This window comes from Ornithorhynchus anatinus, chromosome 19 (genome assembly GCF_004115215.2).
Source record: "Ornithorhynchus anatinus isolate Pmale09 chromosome 19, mOrnAna1.pri.v4, whole genome shotgun sequence".
Classification (NCBI taxonomy): Eukaryota; Metazoa; Chordata; class Mammalia; order Monotremata; family Ornithorhynchidae; genus Ornithorhynchus; species Ornithorhynchus anatinus.
This window is the reverse complement of record NC_041746.1, coordinates 5,229,003-5,247,141: the sequence shown is the minus strand read 5'-3', so window position 1 is coordinate 5,247,141 and position 18,139 is coordinate 5,229,003. Positions and strand designations below refer to the sequence as shown.

The 18,139-nt window shown below is 51.2% G+C and overlaps 1 protein-coding gene across 3 annotated transcripts; it reads left to right on the top strand.

Annotated features, from left to right (window-relative positions):
• The first annotated feature begins 61 nt into the window (after positions 1–61).
• On the top strand, positions 62–14,672 carry PSEN2 (presenilin 2). 3 transcript variants are annotated; one of them, XM_001514704.5, is made up of 13 exons: positions 62–130; positions 1,880–1,941; positions 2,845–2,977; positions 3,079–3,240; positions 4,399–4,628; positions 5,347–5,488; positions 5,831–5,898; positions 6,608–6,828; positions 7,769–7,867; positions 9,682–9,759; positions 10,553–10,684; positions 12,017–12,135; positions 13,899–14,672. In XM_001514704.5, exons 4-13 carry the CDS (start codon positions 3,100–3,102, stop codon positions 14,052–14,054), a joined length of 1,386 nt encoding a protein of 461 aa, XP_001514754.2. In that variant the 5' UTR covers positions 62–130; positions 1,880–1,941; positions 2,845–2,977; positions 3,079–3,099; the 3' UTR covers positions 14,055–14,672. The 3 variants fall into 3 exon arrangements, with proteins under 3 accessions (XP_001514754.2, XP_007670589.1, XP_007670588.1); XM_007672399.3 differs by having other exon boundaries at positions 1,880–1,953; XM_007672398.3 differs by having other exon boundaries at positions 1,880–1,986.
• Positions 14,673–18,139: the final 3,467 nt, after the last annotated feature.

Below are 18,139 nucleotides of genomic sequence, written 5' to 3'. Positions count from 1 at the left end.
ACCGCCGGGCCGGGCTGGGGGGCGTGGCCTGGGAAGGGGGCGTGGCCTTGGGGGTCGGGGGGCGGGGCCCGGCTGCGAGCGCAGGGACCGGTGCTGTGATCAACATCTCCGGGCCGGGCGGGCGGTGGAGGTAGGTGGGAGCGGCTGGGGGTGCAGTTCACGCAGCGAGTTGATCCTTGATCAACTTGTTAGCTATGTGGCTTTAAGCAAGTCACTTCACTGCCTCGGTTTCCTCATATGTGAAATGGGGAATATGATTGTGAGTCCTATGCGGGACAGGGCCTGTGTCTAATCTGGTTTTCTTGTATCTACCCCAGCGCTTAGTACAGTGCCAAACAAAGGGAAGATGCGCTGATCAAGCCCTGATCCCGCACCGACCCCGCCCTTGGACCCCTGCGGGTGTCCGGCGCCGCTGCCCTCGCTTCCGGGCTGTGCGTGGGAAAGGGAACCGGGCCCTCGGCCGGCTGGGGAAGGCCCGGGCACCGATTAGGACGTCGCGCTGCTTCTCTGCTCCTCTTCCCTCTTCCTTGCAGGGCGTGCTCCGCTTCAGCCTGCCCGGCCTCTTTGCTTGGAGGCCCAGTTCCAGCGCGGCAGCCGGGTTTCAGGAGGGCTTCTTGGAAGCATCCTCGAGGCCTCTGAGAAGCGGCCTTGGGGGTCGTGGGTTCGAATCCCGCCTCCGCTACTTGTCTGCTGTGTAACCTCGCGCAGCTCACTTCGCTGGACCTGTGCCCGTCTTTGGGCAGGGATTGTCTCTATCTGTTGCCGTATTGTACAGTCCAAGTGCTTAATAATAATAATGATGGCATTTGTTAAGTGTTTATTTTGTGCAAAGCACTGTTCTAAGCGCTGGGGCATACAAAGTGATCAGGTTGTCTCACATGGGGCTCACAGTCTCAATCCCCATTTTGCAGATGAGGTAACTGAGGCACCGAGAAGTGAAGTGATTTGCCCAAAGTCACACAGCTGAGAAGTGGTGGAGCTGGGACTAGAACCCATGACGTTTGACTCCCAAGCCAGTGAGTGCTCTTTCCACTGAGCCATGCTGCTTCTCAGTGCTCTGCTCATAGTAAGCGCTCAATAAATACTATTGAATGAATGAATGGGCCTTAGTTCTCTCCTCTGTAAAATGGGGATTAAGACTGTGAGCCCCATGTGGGGCGGGGCTGTGTCCAGTCTGATTTGCTCATATCCACCCCAGTGCTTAGAACAGAGCCTGGCACATAGTAAGTGCTTAAATACCATTATTATTATTAGCGCATGGGCCTTGGAGTCAGAAAGATCTGGGTACTAATCCCAGCTCTACCACGAGTCTGCTGTGTGACCTTGGGCAAGTCGCTTAACTCTTCTGTACCTCAGCTTATCTGTGGATCAGGGATCAAGATTGGGAGCCCCATGGGGAGCAGGGACTGTATCCAAGTATTTAGTACAGTGCTCAACACACAGTAAGTGCTCAATAAATATGATTGAATGAATCCAACTTGAAACCAATCTATAAAATGCTCCCCTTCTTACCTGTTTATTTCTGCTACTCCAAAGAAGGAGGGAAGACCAGTGAGGGGAGGTTAACAGAGGAGGTCAGATGATTGGTGCTTAAGCTGCCCCTTGGAAGTTGGGCTCACCCATGTGCAGACAATCCCAGCCATCTTCCCTGGCTGTCAGATCCCCATCGCTCCAGGATTTGGTGTCTCAGTAATGACGGAACCCCTTATAGAGAGGTGCAGGAGCTGAAGGCCGACACTTTTCCATCAGTTTGGATGTGTGTTTTCTCTCTCTTTCTCTCTCTTTTTCTCTCTCTCTCTTGGAGTTGGCCGAGTGCTTCTCCCCAGTGCTGCTGCTGTTAGACTCCCCATGACCTTGCCCTTTTCTCTTTTGCCTGTAGAGATCCATTCCTGGTAACCACCTGAATAGGAGGGAGGGCAGACGGATGAGAGCATCACCTGGGTTAGTGGAGCTGTAAGTTGTTGTAGCATTACACTCCTCCACACGGTAAGCTTCTTGTGGGCAGGGAACGGACCTACCAACTATACTGTATTGCACTCTCCCAAGCACTTAATTTAGTGCTCTGTATACAGTAAGCGCTCAGTAAAGATGATTGATTGATAGCGTCTACCTCCCCAGCTCGGTGGTAAACACCTCCAGGTTGGGGATTGGGTCTAACAACTCTACTGTACTTTCCCCAACGCTTAGTCTGATGCTAGAATATAAGCTTTTGTTGTGGACAGGGAACGGGTCTGTGATATTTTTCTATCTTCCTCTCCTAAGCGCTTAGTACAGTGCTCTGCACTCAGTAAGTACTCAGTAAGTACAATCGACTGACTGGCTTAGTCTGGTTCTGGGTGCACAGTAGTAAATACTGTGGACCCAGTAATTGTAATTGACCCAGCGAGGGGCACGAGAGAGTTTGTTAACAGGCTGCAGAGCCAGGGTCGAGGGGGAAACGATGTGCTGCTCTTCTGGGTAAAAAACTGAAAATCTACCCAGTCCTTCCTTTTACTATTGTTCTGGCATTTGTTAAGTGCTTTTTGTGTGCCAAACACTGTACTAAGCACTGGATAGATAGAAGACAAGTTGAATATTGTCCCTCTCCATTGTGGGGCTCACTGTCTAATGGCAGTGGGAGAGGGAATAACACCAATTTGAAAACTGTTTAGCAGTGGACACAAGGACACTGTAGATCATCAAAGCTTGCCCTTAGCCCTCTGCATGGGCTCTCCCCTGTCCCCATAGCAGGGGCACATCTGAGGGGCTCGGACCGTCGAAGCAAAAAGCAACTGGGGATCATAAAATGGTGAATGATTCTGAATGGCTCAACTTTTCCATTTCATTTGGAATTTTTTATTTCAGACTCTGAAAAGCAGTGTGAAGCGTTTATTGGATGATGCCTTCTGGACTCTAAGCTCATTACGGGCAGGGAATGTTTCTACCAACTCTGTTATACTGTACTCTCCCAAGCGCTTAGTACAGTGCTCTGCAAACGGTGAGTGCTAAGTTCAGAGCCCTGGCCTCTTCCCTCCCTAGTTCCCCTCAGCGTTTCCATCGGGGCCAGTTGTAACCATTTCCCCTTGCTCTTCCCTGAAGGCCCTGCACGAGGGGTGAGTCATGATCACCTTCATGAATTCCGACAGTGAGGAGGAAGTTTGCAACGAGCGGACTTCCCTGATGTCAGCTGAGAGCCCAACCTCCCGGTCCTATCAGGATGGAACAGCAGTCCCAGAGGCGGGAGAAGATGTGGCCCAGAGGGTAGGTTTGGCTTTGTGAGAGGCACCTGTAGCTCAAAGAGCCCCTCTCAGTGGGAGTGGAGAAACCCTGCTCCCTGCCTTCAGTCCAGCAGTCTTTCAGGAGGTCAGAGGTCATTGGACGGTTATCCACCAGCCCGCTCCAACCCAGCGACTCGGACCTCCAGTTGGTGTGGCTCCTTGACCCGATAGAATCCCAAGGTGGCCGCGCTGTGCCAGAGGTTGAGTTTTCCCATCACCGACTCATTTCCTCATCCTCTTTCTTCAGCTAAATATTTAGGTTGGAATTCTATCTTGGAAAGACATGGGACCTAAGCGGTGATGGCCTCTGGTTCCTGTTTGACTTGGCAGCGGACATGGATTCCCTCTGCACTGGCCCTAGTTACTGACGGAATTGGGAACTAAATCTGCTTTTCCCACTTAGGTCTCCTGGCACAGTTGCTCACCGTTGTCATCAATGGGGATGTATTTGTTAAGCACTTGCTTCATGCCAAGCTGTATACTAAGGGCTGCGATAGATAAAAGATCTAGTGGGACACAGTTCCTGTTCCACGTGGGGCCATAGTTTAAGTAGGAGGAAGAACAGGTATTTTATCCCCATTGTACAAATGAGGAAACTGAGGCACAGAGAAGTTAAGCGACTGTCACGTGCTGGATGTATGACTTTAAGCAAGAGCCGGGATTAGAATACAGGGCCTCTGACTCTCAGGCTGCTTCAGGAGAGGCAGTGTGCCCTAGTGGAAAGAGCATACCACAAGGGGTCAGGAGACCCACGTGCTAATGTCAGCTTTGCAACTCATTTTCTGCATAACCTTGGGCATGTAACCTCTTAGGCTCAGTTTCCTTATTTATAAAATGAGAATGTTACCTTTTCTCCCTGCCTCTTGGTCTGAGACTAAGTCTGAGCCAATGAGCTGCGTCGACCTCAGTGCCTAGCATAGGACAGGGCACATAGGAAGCAGGTTAATAAAAGCCATCATTAGTCAATTCATAGTACCCAGTAGTAGTTCTAAGCCAACTCTTGCCTAGGATCTGCTGTGGGAGCCATTGGCACTCCGGGGTGTTGGCAGCAGTGATGCGTCTGGTTCCGCTCAGACCTCTGGAGCTCGGCACCTCCCCGAGGTGACCAGGGCGCCGGTCCGAGCCTGCTGCCTTCCCACAGAAACACCCGGCCAACTGGGATCCTGGCACCGGCGCCGTGCGTTGTGCCCCCGGGAGCCGGGGTGCGGCCAGGAGTCCTGCGCTGGAAAACGAAGAGGAAGAGGAGGAGCCGTCCCTCAAGTATGGCGCGAAGCACGTGATCATGCTGTTTGTCCCGGTGACACTGTGCATGGTGGTCGTGGTGGCCACCATCAAGTCGGTCCGCTTCTACACAGAGAAGAACGGGCAGCTGTGAGTCGGGGTCTTGTACTCATGGGGCGAGGCACCCGGCCGGCCCTGGGGGCTTATGGGCATGTGTTTGAGGTTGTCCACCTGTCTCTTTGGAAGCGGGAACTCTGGAGCCTCGTTTTCCATCTGGCATTTGGAGAGGGTTAGGCCAAAGAAGGCCTCGGTGAGACTTTTAATTCTCGGGCCAGAGGGAAGCTGGAGAAATGCCCACCTCCAGGCAAAACTAAAGCCCCCCCAAGGTTTCCAATGGGCATTTACCTTCCAGTATATCGGAAAAGCCCTACAGGGAAGTTCTACGGCATTCAGTCAGTGGCTGGAGAATGAGTGTGGGCGTAGTGTTGCCCGACTGCCATCAAGGCATCAGGGCCAGTGGTGCCCTTATGAGGGAGTGTATGGTGGGGAGGGCCTGCCCCGCAGAGGAGCCGTGTACTCTGGGCCCTCTGGAAGGTGTCGCCGAGGGCAGGAGGCCCCACCTCTGACCCGGGAACCACCTCCGGACGTGTCTATGTCATCTTGGTTGTGGACCGGGGGTTGCCTCAAGAAGCTGGAGCCACAGGCTTTCTGCCAAAGCATCTTCTGGCTCGGCTTAGACTTGGGGCTCCTGTGGAATAAGACGGGACAGAGAATGGAAAGCGATGCATAGTTGGCCTGGGCTGCCGGCCATAGAGGGGCCGAGAGAGAGGGAAACCGAGGCTGGGACCATCTCCTCTTTCCTCCTCAGGATCTACACCCCGTTCACAGAAGACACGCCGTCGGTGGGCCAGCGCCTTCTCAATTCTGTGCTGAACACCCTCATCATGATCAGCGTCATCGTCGTCATGACGATCTTCCTGGTCCTGCTCTACAAGTATCGTTGCTACAAGGTCAGGAGCCTGGGGAAGAACGGTGGGGATGGGTGACCGGTCAAGGGGCTCTTCAGAACCTCTGCCCGAGCGCCACTGGGGTTTGTCCCGAAAATCTGCTCTTCTTGAAACTGTTGGAGCAGGCTTGCCCAGAAGAGGTTGGGGTGGGTCTTGGGCAGGCTGCCCATCTTTACATTGAAAAATGTCATCAAAAGGCCAAGGCAGTCTCTGTCTTTGACCGCTCAACACCAACTGGAGCCCTGAAACCAACCAGCTCCCCTCCTCCTCTCGATCTGGGCAAGTAACTTATTGTGGAGAGCTGAGCCTCAACTGAATAATCTGTCTGCATTTTGTTTCTTTCAGTTTATTCACGGTTGGCTCATCCTGTCCTCCCTGATGCTGCTGTTCCTGTTTACCTATATCTATCTTGGGTAAGTGTAAAAGAAGTGTTGCATAGGCCCAGGCCCGAACCCTGGGCTTGGGGGGAGGCGGGAGCGGAGAGGCTGCCCTTTCAGTTTGGAGCCATTTTGGGGTAGCCAGTGTTGCAGTCCCTGCTGTGGGTAAAGACTAGTATTGCCATGCAGGCACAAAGCATGCCCACGCACGGGCGTTCAACTCCCGGTTACCAGCCAAGGACTGTGCCCCTGCATTGTGGGGCTCCCTGGGGAAGGGGGGTTGTGCCTGAACACGAAGTGGATTGGGTAGGGGCCCCAAACTTCTCTCGGGTCTATGTGTGTTCTCTTGGGGAAATCCTCCCTCCTGTGGGTATTTTTCCCACCCGAGACATGGGAGAAAATTGCCCTTTGGGGACTGCATAGCTGGGGAGGATGATGGAGTCAGGGGCTGGCTGCTGGTGAGCTTCAGCACAAGCTTAAGTGATGGAGTGCCGACATCTCAAACAACTTGGGTGAATAAACCAGTAACCCTGGGGAGCTGGGAGCTTTGACCTTTAGCCAGCCCAACCAAGGGGCTGTCCTCCATCCTGACTGGCTACGTGCCATGGGTTCAGACTCCTGTAAAAACAAAACAGGAGGCACTGCTGTTGGCCCAAGATTTGCACGCTCATCACACGTGTCCGCTCGTCATTTTCCCCACGCCACCAATCGGCCGCTGCCCGACCCTGTTGGCTTTTCCCGGCAGAGAGGTGCTGAAGACCTACAACTTGGCCATGGATTACCCCACGCTCTTCCTGGTCATCTGGAACTTTGGGGCCGTCGGGATGATCTGCATCCACTGGAAAGGTCCCCTGCAGCTGCAGCAGGCCTACCTCATCATGATCAGTGCCCTCATGGCTCTGGTCTTCATCAAGTACCTCCCGGAGTGGTCGGCCTGGGTCATCCTGGGAGCCATCTCTGTTTACGGTACGTCGCTGGCAGGCGTGGGGGCCACTCTTGGAAAGGCCTGGGCTAAAGGTGGAGCGATGAAACCATTGCCTGAGTGAGAGTTCCCACCTCGAGGGTGGCAGCAGTGGGTCATTGTCTCCTTGGTAGAAGTTAATTTGGGGAATGGCCAAAACAAGTATAAGAGACAGGCCCCACCCTCAGAGCATGCAACCCATTAGGCCCTTCTAACGCGGGCTAAACATTAGTGAGATTCCCAGGTGAAAAGTGCCCTGGAAAGACAGACGGAGTCATTTATTTTTTCAACCTCCCTCTGAACTCCTGGCGTGGTTCTTGTGGCAGGCCAGCTTGGTAGGTCAAAAACCTATCTAAAAATTGGCAGATGACTGGAGAGGTTGAAGCAGCATGGCCTCAGGGAAGAGCATGGGACTGGGAGTTGGTAGTCACAGCTGTGATACCCAACAGTGCTGTGATCTTGGCCAAGTCACTTAACCTTTCTGTGCCTCAATTCCCTCATCTGCAAAATGGGGGTAGGATCATTATTCTCCCCACCTCTTAGTTCCTTTCCCATATCGGATTCACAATCTGTGTCCAATCTGTTCATCTTGTGTCTACCCCAGGACCGTGGCATCTATGAACATTTAATAAATACGACAATTTCTATTCTTAATATAGAGCAACACAGTTTTTTAAAACAGGACTTCTGGGTTCATCTCCCTTGCTCTCTTCAAGGTACCAAGTGGGAAGGACTTGGGTGGTGGTAATACTAGTGGTTCTAACTGTGCACTGTACTAAGCGTTTGGAGAAAATAGAGCTGAAACATGAGCCGTGTTCTCTGCCCATGAGGAATTCACCTTCTCACAGGGGAAATGGGTGGCAGCCCTAGAGGACCTGATCAAGAGGTAAGCCCAGGATCTTTTGCGAGGGGCTCTTTCTGAAGTGAATGTTGTACTTTTTCCAGATCTCGTGGCCGTGCTATGCCCAAAGGGGCCCCTGAGGATGCTGGTGGAGACGGCCCAAGAGAGAAATGAACCCATCTTCCCTGCCTTGATATATTCTTGTAAGTAGGACTGTCTCCTGTGCCAGGTAGTTCGGTACGTCTCAAGCAAATGACAAGAATGATCATCATCCCCTCAGCCCCTCCTCTGGGCCTTTAGGGGGCTGTTTCCCACTTTTCCTTCCCTTTCAAAGTGGAATTTGAGGCATCGCTCTTTGCTAAACAGGAAAAACTTGTCTGAGTTCTTGCAGGGACCAGACCTTCTGCTGGAAATGGGGTCCCTTGAGTCTTGTCTCCTCAGGGGGCAGGCTCAGCATGCTCTATGGGTTAAATATCATTCCCATCAACCAGCAGTATGCTGGGCTTCTAGCGACCGCACCCTCACTTTTTCCCTCCCAGGTCCTTCCTTCTCCACTCTGAGCCAGTGATTCCTGCAGAGAGTAGGAGTCTAGAAGAAGCAACCGAGAGATAACTGTCCAGCTCAGCTTCACCAAGCAGAGAGAAACGTCCCCAGACCAGCTCTCCTTGCTCATTTTGATACTTCACCCAGCAGAGAAGCCACCTCAGGCCTCACTTTCCTCCTCCAAAAGCTGGCAGGATCCCACTCAGTCTAGCTTATGGGGTGCGAGAGTTTGGTTTGGCTCCTTCTCCCCTTGGCCCAGCTTGTAATCCAAGCAGAAGAAGTGGCCTTAGCAAGCCCTCGTGGTCAAGGCTAGTGGACTGCACTGGCCATGAGAGTGCTGTTTGCGAGGACCTGGGTTATCCCCATTGCGGTTGGGGCAGTCGGTCAGTTTCTCAGCCCTGCGGTTTATCAAACACTACCGAGCAGTGTCCCGAGCCCTATGAAGGTTTTGTGGAAATAGTCGTGCCCAGTTGACGGCACGTGGCCAGGCTTCTTGTGGGCCGGGAGAGCCCCATGGAGAAAAAACCAACATGAATTGCAAAGCGACAGCCTATGTGTACAATTCCAGCAGTAATACACCCAGGTATTTAGAACATGTGTTTTCATCACCTGATTTGACGGAAGAATTAGCGTTCTTCCTGCCACAGAGTCCATTCCAATATAACACAATCTGTAAGTTAGTGCAAATAGATTCTGATTAGAGAGAAAGAGTTTGGGCTCTGGCTCAGCACATCAGTCAAGACGAGATACGGCTAAGCTTGCCTGCCTCTGCCACAGTCTCACTCTGCCCTACCCTGCAGGACTTTGTGTTTTTGCAAGCTGTCAATATAATACAGTAAAATAATGAGTGATGAGGGCATAAAGCGTTCTGCTCGGGATGGACAGAACAATAATATAGGAATTGTTGTGGAAAGATGTCTGTTGTGGTGGTATCTTTAAACCACGTACTCATAACCCATTAATTTTTCCTGAATCAATGTTGATTTGAATGTGATTTTCTTTAAGACCCCATCCCTGGGTGATGGGAGACTTCCTGACAACTGTGTTCTTCGTTGGCACTGTGAGCTCTGGTGGAGAAGGGGCCAGGGATGGGCTCAACCCAGAGAGGGAGAGGGACTTGCCTAAGGCATGCAGTGAAGGTGGAGCTGGGCTCTGGATTCCTTTCACTGCATCCTGACTCCCTCCCTCCTTCTGGGGGTGGTCTCTGAAGGAAAGGCTAGAGCCAGGACCCAGGCGAACCGCTTGGGCTCAACGGAAGAGTTCCCTTTGAGCACTTTTGTGGAGGACAACCCCACTCTTCAGAGAAAATCAGCTTCTGATCTATCTGTTGAGCTCAGTTTTGGGGTTTAAATTCTCTGGGCTTGGCGGGAGTTTAGGGACCAAAAAGGGGAAGGGGCCCAGTTGGCAAGAGACTTTATTGTGCAGTGATGCTGACCACAAAATTGATGCACAAACTCCCGTCTACTCCTTGCAGCTGCCATGGTGTGGCCGGTAGGGATGGCAAAGGTGGAGAACTCCGCCGAGGAAGTGGACCACCAGGCGCAGGAGGAAGGTGAGCATCCCTGTAGCAAGACCGTGTCTCTGCACAATCCAGGATCCAAATTCAGGGGTTGCAGAATCTGGAAGGGAGTTTTTCTCTTCTTCCTCCCCTTTTGTGAGACCAAGGGAGTGTTGCCTGGTGGAAAGAGCACGGGGCCTGGGAGCTGAGCAGTCAATCCGGGGTATTTATTGTATGTATGTATTGAGCACTTACTCTGTGCTGAGCCGTGCACTGTTTGGGAAAGTACAATACAGTAGAGTTAGTAGACACAGTCCTCATCCTCAAAGGTTTTGTTGCCCAGATTTCTTGGATCTGGGCAGGAGGTGAACGGAGTCAGCGGCCGTGTTGCTGACCAGGCCCAGGGTCTTCTTGCCTCCTCCTGCCCTCCACCCCACTGCATTAAATGTAAGGGCGGCTGCTCTGCGGGCATAGCCAGGTCCTTCTGGGGCACCTTTGGGCTTCCCCATGCACTGCCTCTCAGCTGACTGGCATCCTCCCTCCTTTCATTATTGCCATCCTGGGGTTTTCCCCCAATTGTCGGACTAGAGATGTTCAAATTTTCGTGGAAAGAGAGCTGTGTCCAGGGAGGCGGCAGAGTTGGATGGTGGGGACAGGCAGATGGGAGGAGCATTCCGGACCTGTGGATGCCAGCTGGACACAAACGTACCAGGGACTTGGCCCAACGGCTTTCCCTTCACTCGCTCAGGGCAGGTTGGGAACATCTCGCATGACGGTGCCTCTTGTGTTCCTTCTTCTCCCCCTCCCCCGCACCACCTTCATCCCCCTCGTGTCTCTGGGAGCCCAGAGGAGGAGCCGCAGAGTGAGAACCGGAGGAACCGCCCAGGCCCCGGGTCCATCCCTCCCCAGAGAGGCATCCCAGCCAACCTGCCCGCCTACTTGGTAGAGGAGGTGGAGGAGGAGGAAGAGGAGGAGGAAAGTAAGGTGGACGCATGCAAGCGGGGTGGGGAGGCGGGAGGGCAGTAGAGTCAAGGTTAGGGGGGAAAGCCCTCCGACCTCTGGGAGACTCATTCTGAAGTGGGGGCAGGGGGTAACTCCAGGAGCAGGCTGCAAGGAGCTACTGCCGTGAGGCTGCACATCCATTTGGGCTGTAGGAAGTCTGGCTTCACTAGTGTTTGCACTGTCAGGGGGGATGATGGTCTGGCTGGGGGAAGTGGGGCTTCAGCAGAGTTCGCAAGCTCAGGAGGATGGGCAGCAGCCGCCCTGGAATGCGGGGGTGTTCTGAACCCTGCCACAGTGAGGCAGAAGGTCAACGCTTCTGGGTGGTGGAAATGGGATGGCGCTGATTGCAGGAAGAGGTGATATTGGGGTGCGGTCCTGCAGAAAAATACCCCACAGCTGCTGACCCGCCTTCTCTCTCTCCTGAAGGTGCCCAGGTTCAGTAAATGGTGTGGGGATCCTCCAAGTCTTTTGCTTCTCTGCTGTCTTCTTCAGGCTGCTGGGTTGTTAATTTGTTCAGTTTGGGCTTTTTTTTTGACCATTTCATTGCTTAGTAGCCCTGCAGTTGCCCAATTGACAAGCCTGAGGTTTGAAGATTATTGGGAGGATTTCAGGCTCCCATTTTCCTATACCCCTTTATTTCCTTGAATTGGAAAAATCAAGCCTTCCCAGGCTGCGTCTGATGCGGACAGGCTTAGCCCTTAATGGAAACAATGTCACAGTCTCCACGAGCCCTTATTGGGCCGATGCCACTTACTGGGAAGATTTGCTCCTGGTCCTTTTTCTACCCCCCTCATTGTGGTCCTCCCCCCATCTTGACTCTCTTTATTGCCATTGTTCTTGTCTGTCCGTCTCCCCCGATTAGACTGTAAGCCCGTCAAACGGCAGGGACTGTCTCTATCTGTTGCCGACTTGTTCATTCCAAGCGCTTAGTACAGTGCTCTGCACATAGTAAGCGCTCAATAAATACTATTGAATGAATGAATGAATCTCCATCGCCAGCTTGCCTGGAGCCTGGCGTCTACCTCGAGACCCTCCGGAGAAGCAGTGGGATGAAGAAGACCGAGCCGTTGGGAGGGTACAGTATGAGAGTTGGTAGACAGTTTCTCTGCCCACAGTGAGCTTACTGTCTAGAGGAGCAGACTGGGGGCCTGAGCCAGAGGAGGAAGACTGGGTTCCTTTTGTGGGCAAGACTTCCGTCCAGAAAGGCTGTGTTATGCTAGGTGTCGGACTGGCACCGGCCCAGGCAAATATGGCCCCCGAGGCACCCCGTGAGGCTGATGAAGGAATTTCTCTGTTGCCCACTCAACAGGGGGCGTGAAGCTGGGCCTCGGAGACTTTATCTTCTACAGTGTGCTGGTGGGTAAGGCCGCCGCCACAGCCAGCGGTGACTGGAACACGACCCTAGCCTGCTTTGTCGCCATTCTCATTGTGAGTAACATCTCGGGGGTGTGGATGGGCCCAAGAGGCCAGGTGGCACTACCAAGTCGGGGAGGTGAAGGCCAGGATCGCAGAGTTGGGCTGGCCAACTGCTATGAAGAAGTTACCTCCGGTGAAGTGATTGTCCACCGGATGAGAGTTGAATCCCCCCTGCCCCTGGACAGAGCTTTAAGTACCGGATGTTTGTGTGCGTAGTGTTAAAAATCCGCAGGCCTTTGGAGCCCCGTTAGGAGTGGCCTCAGACCAGAATCTTAGAACTGAGAAGAGGCATTGATTAGTGGATATGGCACAGGCCTGGGAGTCAGGAGCACCTTGGTTCTAATCCCAGCTCCACCACTTGCCTGCTGTGTGAATTTGGGCAAATCACTTTACTTCTTTGGGCCTCAGTTACCTCATCTGTAAAATGGGGATTTCTTCTGTGAGCCCCATGTGAGACATAAACTTTGTCCAACCTGATTACTTTGTGTCTACACTAGCACTTAGGTTCTGGCACATAGTTAAACACTTAATAAATACCATTAAAAAAAAAACCCAAACCAGAAGACATTTGGGCCAGAGAGGGATAAAAATATCCAGGTAAAATTCCTCAAGGTCTCCTGGAATCCATAAAATCACCCCTATCATTAAGAAGGTCTTTACTCAGCCTAACCCCACCCTTTGACTGCTGCTTAGATTCAGTTCCCTCTTTTCGATGGAGATCAGCTGGAAGACACCCTCTTTAGAATGGTTCCTGAAGACCATTGGAGGATCAGGGTTCTAATCCCGGTTTGGTCAGGTGCTTGCTGTGTGACTTTAGGCAAGTCACTTAAACTTCTCTGGTCCTCAGTTTCCTCAACTGTAAAATGGGGATTAAATACCTGTTCTCCCTCCTGCTTAGACTGTGAACCCCCATGCGGGACGCGGACTGTGTCTGACCTAGTTAACTTGTACCTACTGCAGCGCTTAGAACAGTGTTTGAAACATAGTAAGTTCTTGGCAAATACCAACTTTCGCTGCCCATTAATGCTTCCTTATAAGACCAGTACATGTGAGTTTAGGCTCTCTGGTCTTGCTCTGCCTGTCTGACGGCCAGGGCTGTATTTGGCCAGTGTACCTACACTGGGGTCCACAGCATTCCATCTTCAGTCAAATTCCCAAACATAGCCCAGAGTTCATTCATCCCTATGTGACAGATCGGGAGACTGAGGCACAGTGAAGTAAGCCCCTGCCCAGAAAGGGAGGCATTGGTTAAGTCCACCCTGAATGCTGAACTTGGAAATGTTATCTCTGATGGAAATGAAAGGGCAGGGGACACTGTGACTTTCAGAGTGGCATAGCCAGTTGCACTTTTAGATCTTTTGAATCTACAGCCTGGGGTTGGCTACATTAACTTTCAACCTCCCAAGCGAAGGCCCAGAAGCGCTGATGCCTTTTTCCCGCCTTCATCTCACTTTCTACCGCCAGCCGGAACTGAGCAGGCAGTGACTCGCGCGTTCCCCGGAGCCTTGGTTATGTCGCATCTCCTGGGACGCACTGGCAGGTGACTGGTTGTCTGAGAAAACCCCAAGTCCCTCCCAATGTCAGACTGCCCTGTCGCCAAGCTCTCAGGTCCTCACACGTCCTGACATTACTGCTTAGCTGCATTACTGACAGCTAAGGGGGCCATTTTCTAAGGCACTGGGACCCTGCTGTGGCTGTCCTATGCTGGGCCTTCCTCCTCACCTTCTCCTTGCCAACCCCTCCACGGCCCCCTAACCCCCCACTGTTTCCCGCAGGGTTTGTGTCTCACCCTTTTGCTGCTGGCCGTTTTCAAGAAAGCACTGCCGGCTCTGCCCATCTCCATCACTTTTGGTTTGATCTTCTACTTCTCCACCGACAACCTTGTTCGGCCCTTCATGGAGACCCTGGCGGCCCACCAGCTCTACATTTAGAAGCCACTGGCCGGGGCCGTGGTGGAAACCTATAAGTTGTAGGAAATTTCAACCGTATAGAGCTGTATAGTTTTACACCCTTAGTGCCGTATATTTTTTAGAAAACTTTTTTTTTAAATACCATACGGAGACATAACGAGGTTAAGCCAATGCAATATCGTGGCCCTAGTGGGTGGTGGGTGACCAGCGCTGTGACTTACCCCTCCCCAACCCCTGCACCTCACCCGCTGGGAACATGGAAGCAGTGACAGTCCAATGAAGGAAGGACGGAGAGTCACGTCGTCCGGGGAGAGCCGGGTCAGAAGGAGGACAGATGCTTGTTCCTGCGTAGCATCGGGTTCCACAGAAGGATATCTTAAAAAGCATTAACACGCACAGTAGTCTGCAGTCAGGAAACTGGAGCCAGGAGCTGCTTGCAACCAGGCGGAGAAAGGAAGCCCCCGTTTCGGGAGGGAACATTCCCAGTGCTTTTTTTGTCTGATTCATGTCGTGATTATTTTTGTCGTCGTCTTCTAACCTACTGGAAAAGAAGTCCCGTTATTACCGTTGATGACGCTAACTGCTGGGAAGCGGCTGTGGGGTTGGCCATTATGATTTTAATAAATTTCCTCAAATGAATCCAGTGTTGCCTTGCAGGCTCTTTGTTGGGAGAGAACCGGTTCCTCTTACCCAGTAGATTTGCGCCCCCTCTCCACCGCCCCCCCCCCCCCCCCCCGCCAAGTACCAGCTGTGCCCTTGGTGGGGTGGACAGGAATTAAGCCCCAGTATGTAATGATTGTGGTATTTGTAAAGGGTGTGATATGTACCAAGCACTATGGGAGAGACAAGATAAATCCGGTCAGACAGAGTCCCTAGCCTACATGGGACTCACCATCTTCTAAGAGCTTAACAAATACCACAGTTATCATTATTGTTCTGTACAGATCCTGGGAAGAAAGCCACAGATATGCCTTCTGTTCAGGGCATGGTTCAAATATCTATCAATCAGTGGTATTTACTAAGCACTTATGTGCAAAGCACTGTACTAAGCACAATCTCCATCCACAAGTAGCTTTTGGAAATGCCTTTCCTTTGCCTTGATGCCTTGACCCATCAATTACTGATATATATTAATGTCTGATTCTGTTCTAGACTTTAAGCTCATTACGGGCAGGGACCGTGTATGCTAATTCTGTTGTACTTTCTCACGTGCTTCATATAGTGCTCTGCCCATAATAATTGCCCATGAGGTGGCATACAATGGCATGTAGAGAGTTAAAACTGGAAAGCCAACACCTGTGGCTGTGATGACTCTGCAGCTGAGGGGCTGGCAATGTGAAAGCAACACTGGCATTGGCAGTTTAGGGGAAAGCAGTTTGGGGTTTTACTGCCCCTTTAATCTAGGGAGAGTTTGTAAGGTCCTCTTGGAGAGGGACCCCATCTTTAACTTTTATCCCACTCTCCTGAGCTCCTAGCCCACCCAGTCCTGCCATGATGTATGTTTTCAAAATGAGTTTTCTTCAAAAAGGGAAGAAGTTCTAGATGGTGGGGAAATGACCGTCGAGAGTGAGGTTTCTGTGGCAGTGTCAATTCGGTATAAGCCTGTTGGGTGCCTCGTTCACACTTGAATAAGGCGCTGAGCTCCCAGTGGTGTATTCCACAGGAAGTCCGGGCTTTATGGAAGAAGAGGCAGAATAAATCCGTCCAGCTGGTCGGAGCCATGAAGGGGGGCTGAGACGGTTGAGAAAAGCAAGGTCACCCACAGTGTTGCCTGTCATTCGGGGCAGATACGTTGTCAGAATTGGCTTGTGGGGAAGTGGGTCGGGATGTGTATTTTATGTATTTCTGTTCCCATCCCATGCACCCCATCGCCCCTTTGCTCTGCAAACAGGGAAGCAGCAGGGTCTAGTGGATAGAGCACGGGCCTGGTAGTCAAGAAGACCTGGGTTCTAATTCTGGCTCTGCCACTTGTCTGCTTTGTGACCTTGGGCAAGTCACTTCACTTCTCTGTGCTTCAGTTACCTCATCTGTAAAATGGGGATTAAGACTATGAGCCCCATGTGGCACAGGGTCTGTGTCCAATCAAATCAGCTTGAATCTACCCCAGCACTTAGAATAATGCTTAGCAAATACCAATTAAAAAAAAAAAAGGGTCAGAGTGGCTGACCTCTGGACCTCCCCTCAAGTTCCCTTGAGCGGCTGAGCTTCGCAAACCCCTGCCAACTTCTCTCCAGCTCCAGTTAATTGCTGGTCTCCATGACAGCTGACCCTTGGCTGGGTCATGTTTTGTCCCTCCTCATCCTATCAGGCCCATAATGTGTAATCATTTCCTGACTCCAGCACTCCTGTGTTTGATTGCTCCTGCACCACTTCGGTTGATTGAATGTTCTACTGTATTTTTCTGGGTTGAATTCATTGAATGTTTTATTCAATGAATGTTTGTGAGCCCCTTGTGGAATAGGGACCATTGTGTTCATTGATTGTATTGTATTTATCCCTGTGCTTAGTTCAGTGCTTTGCACAAAATAGGCACTTAATAAACATTAAGATTTTGATACTGTTCTTTTGATTTACTGCGCCATGGATGTCAGCTAATGGAAAAAGTTCAGGATTGGGTGTGGGAATTTAGAGTCCTGGCTCTGCACTTGACTGCTGCTGGACCTTGGGCAAGTCACTTCTGTGCCTCAGTTTCTCCTCTGTAAAATGAGGATAAAATACCCGTTCTCCCTCTTAGATTAAGAACCCCATATGGGACAGTTACTGGGCCCAGTATGATAATCTTGTATGTACTTCAGCACTTATCCCAGTGCCTGGTGCACAGTAGATGCTTAATAAATGCTGTGATGATGAAGATGATGATGGTGATGTCAGGAGTTTCCAATGATGGCCACCAGGGGGTAGCAGATATTTAGTGTGGATTACAGTTGTATTCTTTTAAAAGATGAAAAGGTTTCTGGTGGTTGAGGCTTAAATTAATCTCTTACTTAGACTTTTAGGGACTATGTCTGACCTGACTAACTTGTATCTACCCCAGCACTTGGCACATATTAAGCATTTAAAATCGTAATAATAAAAATAGCCCCTTTGTCACTGCGCCCACAGAAATTGTCCTTGCTGCACTGATGCATTTGATGCTTCTAGGATTTGTTGAATTTAGAAAACTGACTAGAGATGGGAAGCAAAGGGCAGGGATAGACCATCCCCTTTTAGAATGGAGACGTGTAATGCTGTAGGATGTTTCCTCAGTGTTTCTTATGTTGAGGAAGAGCCCAGGCAACTGAAGAGAAAAATATCCCTTCTCTGCTTGTAGGGAGCGGGTGGTCAACAATCACATCTGAGAGGGGAACACCATCCTAGGTACTTGGGAGAGTCTGATACAAGTAGAAGGCAGTTCCTGCCCTCAAGAAGCTCTAGTGGAAATGCAGCACTATAAACTGTCAACTCTTTGGCCTTGAGTGAATTATAATAATAGAATTATATTTTTTTGTTTCATTATTTTGGGGTTTCGTTAAGCACTTACTATGTGCCAGGCACTGTTCTAAGTGCTGGGGTAGATACAAGATAGTTGGGTTTGGATATAGTTAGATACAAGATAGTTGGGTTTGGATGTAGTCCCTGTCCCACATGAGGCTTACAGTCTTATTCCCCATTTTACAGATGAGGAAACTGAGGAACAAGTGAAATTACTTGCCCAAGGTCCCACAGCAGGCAAATGTCAGACCCAGGATTAGAACCCAGTTTCTCCGAGTCCCAGGTCTCTGCTCCTTCCACTAGGCCATATTGCTTCCCAATGCCCCCTTTGCCTTCTGCTGCTGACCCCTGAAGCTCTCCCTTTTTGGCTGGAGAGGGAGTTTCAGAGCAACTGGGGAATTTGCTGCTCCAAACGGAGCAGTGGAAGCAGTGGCTCATCTCCCACCCATTGACCAGATAAGGAGAAGTGTTGGTGTGCAGGCTGCTGAGGAAAGACCTGCCAGGGTGCCCTGTGGGTCCCAGCCAAAGCTCAGATGCTCTTTGGGCCCTGAGATAAAGATGTAAATAAGACTATTGATCTGACATTGCCATCTCCCAAAGACCTTGGATTCAGAAGCCAATGTGCCAGGCCCCCA